The sequence below is a fragment of the Nematolebias whitei genome, chromosome 14 (genome assembly GCF_014905685.2).
Source record: "Nematolebias whitei isolate Nwh7 chromosome 14, NemWhi1, whole genome shotgun sequence".
NCBI lineage: Eukaryota > Metazoa > Chordata > Actinopteri > Cyprinodontiformes > Rivulidae > Nematolebias > Nematolebias whitei.
Window position 1 is genome coordinate 5,089,357 of NC_056511.1, and position 6,390 is coordinate 5,095,746.

Here is a 6,390-nt window from a genome sequence, read left to right on the forward strand (position 1 = left end):
TATATATATATATATATATATATATATACACACACACAGTATATACCTGTGTATATATATATATATATATATATATACACAGTATACCTGTGTATAGACAGATGAGTAAATTGCAGCTTTATAAAAGGTCATTTTTTTAGGTCAAGGTCATTTTCCTTTGATAAAATGTTTTAGTTGAGCAACATTCAGTTTCTAGTGTAGAGCTGTTCTCAGATTAAAATGTTACTTTTAATTTAAACACACATTTGTTTGTGAGTTTGAGCATCAGCTGTTGTCTGTGGAGGAACACCCTGACCTGGAGAAACTGAGGAAAATTATAAAAAAAAGAGAAGATTTGATATTTTTGTAAAAGAATTGTGTTTATTTCCACATAAACAATAGCTGCAAACATTGATGTGTTTGAACTGATTAACAGAATAATGAACTTATTGGTACTTGGCGGTGCATAAAAATACTAAAAAGCTTAAGAACAAATCTTTTACAGAGCAGACTCCTGGAGGCTGAGCTCAGAAACATTTTCACACTTTTTTGAAGCACGTTCAAACTTAGGAAATGTCTTGAAGCATAATCAACCGTTTTATAATTTCAATACATTTTACAGAGATATTCAGTATTTTCTCTTGGAATCACGTGTTTGTGCAGATTTTAAACCCAAACGTTCAGGGAGTTTGCACATAATTCATGTCAAACTGCAGCTAATGAGTTGAAGACTCGCTCCAGCTGCTCTTCAAACATGTTCAAAACGTCTGCGACACACGAGCGAGGCCTTCGACCACTGAAGGCCCCCAAGACTCCAGAGACACTTTGAGACTCTCGTGAGCAGCGGTGTCTTGTTGCAGGACTTTCGAACATGTTTTTAAAAATTGCCAAACATATTTGATCCCAAAATTGTCGCAAAGTCTGGATCGTCTCGATGCCTTCATAATTTACAGAATCGAGTCAGGAGGTACGTGAGAGAACTTTGGGAAGGTTCGGGGAAACCAAACAAGCGTGATCAGAAAGACGTTTTGTCTCTAAAATGACACGAAGAAGTTCTCATGTCGTCAGAAGAAAAGAACAACGAGACACGTTTTCAATCCTTTCATTGGAAATGTGTCGTTAGTTTAAACTGAGAGACCGCAGCAGAAAATCTCCATCATTTCTCACAATCTTCCAACAACCTGGAGTCTCACAGCAGCTCATGGCTCTGGATTAGATTTTGTTCTGAGAACTACCAAAGTTTCAGATAAAAAAAAAATATATATAATAGTAAAAATAAATCTGAGTTGTGTCATTTGGAGGTTAAAGGATCGACATCAAAAAGTTTCCAACCGGACTAAAAGAAACGAGTTTAAAACAAATGGAAACTTCAACATGACGTCATCAGGATGTGGAGAGTCTGCTTTCATCGAATCCATCCAGACCGTCCACATTTTAAACACCGTATGAGTAACAGAGGTCCTTCTTCAGGAGGTCTGAACAGATTCAGCAGAGATTGAGCATCACTTCATGGTGCGGGATTATAATGCAGAGAGATTTAACGTCCTGCAGCAGCAACGTTCCCTCAGATGATCTGTGTTTTCGTGGTGGACAGGAAAAATCCACAAAAATCAGACCGGACGAGAATTCACGCGGCAACAGGAGATAAAAACATTTTTAGATGTTTCACGTGTGGACATTTATTTATGAGTATTGAAACGAAACCCATCAAACTGAACCTCCAGCTGTTTCTGGTGCTCGGCCTGAAGGAGTGCTGGATGACATCACACGTATCCTGTGATGTCATATCCTGCCGCCGGGGGCTTCTTCGCTCCCTGACCTGCGTGAGCGCTGGACTCTGAGCTGCCTGTGCTGCGGAGGAGTGTCTGCCCCCTGCTGGCCACGCCCACCTGCACGGTGGGGTTGCGGTAGGTCTGCGTGGTCGTTCGAACCCCCGAGGCCGTCATGGCGACCCCTGAAGGGTACGGGTATCCTCCGCCGTGCCGCCTCCCGCGGCCCCCCTCGTGTTCCTCCCAGCACGACACGCTCAGCATCCCCCCACCCAGCATGGAGATGAGCGCCGAGGCCAGGCCGAGGTACAGGCACTCGCCCAGCTCGTACTTCATGCCGGCTGGGATGTTGGAGCTGTAGAACGTCTGGACCACCTCGTGCGTGGTCCACGCCACGGGCACGAGAGACAAGAAGCCTGCAGAGAGGAACAACCCCCCACCGGCCCCCGCTATGCGACTCTTTACCGCACCTGAGCCCTCCAAGCAGAGAGTGCACTGCATCCCCAGGGCTGCCATGGCAACCGCCAGGATGGACAGCACGACAGAGATGACCATGAGGGCTCGAGAAGCCTGGAGGTCAGAGGGCAGCGCCAGCATGGAGTTGTAGGTCTCGCACTGGAAGGCCCCCGTGCTCTGGTAGACGCACTCCATCCACAGGCCCCGCATGTTCATCACCACCGTCACGATGTTGGAGCCCACGTGCGCAGAAATCCGCCAGTACGGCAGCACCGTGGCAACCAGGGTTCCCAGCATCCCCAGAAGGCCCAGGAAGAAGCCCATCAACTCCAGAGCTGCTGAGGCCATGATGGAGACGCCAACCAGGACGACCTGAAGGCAAAGAAGGGACGGAGGAGACCCAAGTTATTTATTCATAGAGAAGAAACTTGTGTCATTGGTATCGTGTTTAACTGCACCTCCTGCGGACAAGCAGTGTGGATGCTTATTGCTGAAGAACTTGATGGAAAACAGCTGAAATTAGCTATAAAAAAAAAAACATGCTGGAATGTAGCTGAAGTAGAAAAAGAAGCCTAGGTTAGCAGAAGAAAACAAAAAGAAGACATTTGCTGAATTAGGTTTAAATAAGCAGAAATGAGGCAGCACGGTGGCGCAACTGGTAGAGCTGCTGCCTCTCAGCGAGCAGGTCCTTGGTTCAAACCCCGGGCCAGGGGCCTTTCTGGGTGGAGTTTGCATGTTCTCTCCGTGCATGCGTGGGTTTTCTCCGGGTACTCCGGTTTCCTCCCACAGACCAAAAACATGCATGTTAGGTTGATTTGTAACTCTAAATTGTCCCTAGGTGTGAATAAGAGAGTGAGTGGTTGTTTGTCTCGTTTGTCTCTGTGTGTCTCTGTGATGGACTGGAGACCCGTCCAGGGTGTACCCCGCCCCTCGCACAGTGATTGCTGGACATGGGCACCGGCGACCCCCGTGACCCAAAATGGAATAAGCGGGTAAAGATAATGGATGGATGGGTGGATAAGCAGAAATGAGCACAAAACTTGGGAAATGATCGCTAAAAACAGCTTAAATTAGCAAAAAGTAGCTGAAAAGTTAGAAAGAAGCTTAAACTACCAGAAGGAAGTGGAAGAAGCTGAACTGAGTTTATATATATATATATATATATATATATATATATATATATATATATATGTGGAATTAGCTGAAATAGTTACATTTAGGAAAGACAAGTAAATAGTAGCTGAAATAGCAGAAAAAGCTGAAACTTGCAGAAAGGAGCTGAAAGGAGCACAAAACAGCTGAATGTAGCTGATTTATTTATTGTTGTTTTTTTGCACAAGGAAACAAAGAAGTTTAACCAGATCTAAACGTGAAAGGAGCAGTAAAAGGTTGTAAACAGAGCTAAAGATTTGAAGAATAAGAAAAAAATGTCAGAAAAGGCTAAATATTTCTAAAAGCTAAAGTTGCACCAAAACCAAAAGCCATAGCAGGATTGTCGTGAACGAGCTGAACCTTTTGATTTATGATTTGTTGAAATGGTTTGAAAACTGCGGCACGGGAAAGATGCGGAAACATGAAGCGGAATAAAAACGAATCACCGTGGAGTGAGCGCTTCATAAACATCCAGACAATAAAGTCCAAATGTGATGAACTGAAATTAATTTCAGTTTTTTAAATAAAACAAATAATTTAAACGCCTTTTCAAAATTGGATGCCGGGAAGAACAAACAAGCAAATTCTTCTTTTAAACACATTTTGATAGATTTCACTCTCATTATGCATGTTGAGAAAATATTGACGATTGTGATTGTGCATTAATTTTAATCACATTTCGTTTGGAGATAGAATTAACAGATTTAACGATTACTGTAAAAGAGTTCCAAGGACAGAAGAGTTCAGGTGTGGTCGCAGCTCATCTAGGTTACATTTCAACATTTTTAATTACAACAGGCCTTCGCAGCGCTTTGCTGCTCGGGCCTAATAATAAAATAAACATGTTTACAGGGTAATAATGTTTATTCCTCCAGCTGTGGTTGATAATAGCATTCAGTTAATACTTTTTTTTTTTTATCTAATGCTTTTTCTTTGTTGAAAGAATCGGTAACTTCCCAACGACTGCCTGAAAACACCCAGGTGTCAATTTAAAATGCTGCCACATTAAACAGAATTAGTCATTTATCTCATTCTATTTGTCATTTATTAGATTCAAACTGTTTTCTGTTCAGCAAACATGAACTCGCCTCAGAATACATGATGTTCACACGCAGCCCGTGTTTCATGCGTTACCTGAGAGTTGTGCAGGTTAGAGGCGAGCGGTGACGTTCCTGTAGCTGCAGGTCCAGAGGAGGACGAGGATGAAGACGCAGCCTGCTCAGAACTTCTCGCTGCGTCTTCAGCTCAGAGGATCTTTTCTTCTTGCAGGTTCAGACTCTGGCTGCTCCCTCGCTCCTCGGCATCGTGGCAGCTGCCGTGTTGCTGCTGCGGGCTCGATCAGACCCGGGCAGCCAGAAAAATACTTCAGCTGAAGAAGAAATATGGTGCTATGAGTTCAGCGCTTGTTGCAGGTGATCCACTTAGAAGATTAACAAAGCAGGAGGAGAAAGCCTGCGCAGAGTTTTCTGTCCCCGTCCCTCATGTCCGAGCTGCCGTCTGTTGATGTCTGTCCTTCATCCAGACCTTCACCTGCTGTCATGTACACACTCTGAAGCCCAAAGCCTGATTGTGACACACATTCCAGTTGACAGCCGGGTTAATCATTTTCTCATCTGTCATTTCTCCAAAACCCACGTTTGTTCAATCGAGTTCAGCAGCACCCCCTCTGCAAGAGAAGGACATTTTCAGGGCTTGTTCACGTGGGAAAAGTTCATGTCACAGATAAAAATGTACATTTGCAGCGTTAGTGAGTGGGACATGAGGCTGAGGATTCTCTCCACTCGTTAAAAGTGGGAGCACCAAGTCAGGTGACCAGTAACAAGTTACGTTCAGCCACGACATTCATCAGACTCAACTCGTAGTTACAGAGAATTATTGTCGCAATATTATTCTGAATGAGGAGAAAACTGAATTAGCCTTTTAAATTTTATTATAAAGTAATAAATAAAAAACAATCATCAACAGCAGTAAACAAAACTGACAACACGAATCATAAATAATAATACTTTGGAGAATAACTTGAAAAGGTAAAGTACTAACAATAATCTGCCATGGATTATTTCTCTTTTATCTCTTACTTAATGTGACCGGATCAAGTCTTTGATTATCACGTCAAGCAGGAAATGTTGGACTGATCAGGATTTTGTGTTAAAACCAAACTTAAAACTGATGATGATCTAAAGCTTGAAGCGTTGCTTCTGACTTTGGGATCCATTTCCACCCCTCAAACTGAGGGAAATGTTCCACTTTTAAAATGTATTCGATGAAAAGATGGTGCCGTTTGAACTTATCCATAGTCGGGTCACAGAGGCAACAGGTTCAGGAGAGAAACCCAGACCTCCCTGTTTCCAGCTCCTCCTGAGGGAGCCCGAGGTGTTCCCAGGTCAGAGAGGATGTATAACCCGAGTTCTGGGTCTGTCCTGGGGTTCCTTCCCAGTGGGATGTGCCAGAAGGGCATCCTACTCCGAGCACCCCCTGGATGACCGAGCTCCTCACTCTGTCTAAAGAAGCTCATTTTGGCTGCTTGTATCCAGGATCTTCTTCTTCTGGCCCTGATCCAAACCTCAAGACCACAGGTGAGGGTTGGAACGTAGACCAGCTTTGTCTTTCAACCAAACGCTTTCATCACCTCGACCGACCGAAGCAACACCCTCATTACCAAGGACAAAGCCTCAATCCATTGATCCATCTCAACACAAAATGATAAGTTTCATGACAAACTAAAAGAACCTGCAAGTGATGATGCTGGAGGTAATATTCTCTTTTAAGCTCATTTAGCTGCATTTTAATTAAACCAAACCTCGTCTTTTCAGTACGTCAGCCTTTTTTTTTTTAACAGACTCAACAACGACTGAACGCACAAACTATTAAAGAGTCCAATTATGAGAAATAGTTTCAAAAAGACTTAAATTTGGATCTTTAGCTGTGTATCCACCAACTGAATGTGACAATGTCTGATCAAAACCATTCAGGCATTAATCATAAGGCTGACTGTCAACAAGAACTAACAGAACATTGATTTTTTAATATTATT

The 6,390-nt window shown here is 43.3% G+C and overlaps 1 protein-coding gene across 1 annotated transcript; it reads right to left on the reverse strand.

Moving 5' to 3' along the window:
- Nucleotides 1-1,742: 1,742 nt before the first annotated feature.
- cldn2 (claudin 2) lies at nucleotides 1,743-2,552 on the reverse strand. Its single transcript, XM_037687787.1, has one exon. It carries the CDS (start codon nucleotides 2,550-2,552, stop codon nucleotides 1,743-1,745), a length of 810 nt encoding a protein of 269 aa, XP_037543715.1.
- Nucleotides 2,553-6,390: the final 3,838 nt, after the last annotated feature.

Excerpts from the sequence above, each read along its gene's own strand:
- cldn2 (XM_037687787.1), bottom strand. The coding sequence starts at position 2,552 with ATGGCCTCAGCAGCTCTGGAGTTGATGGGCTTCTTCCTGGGCCTTCTG.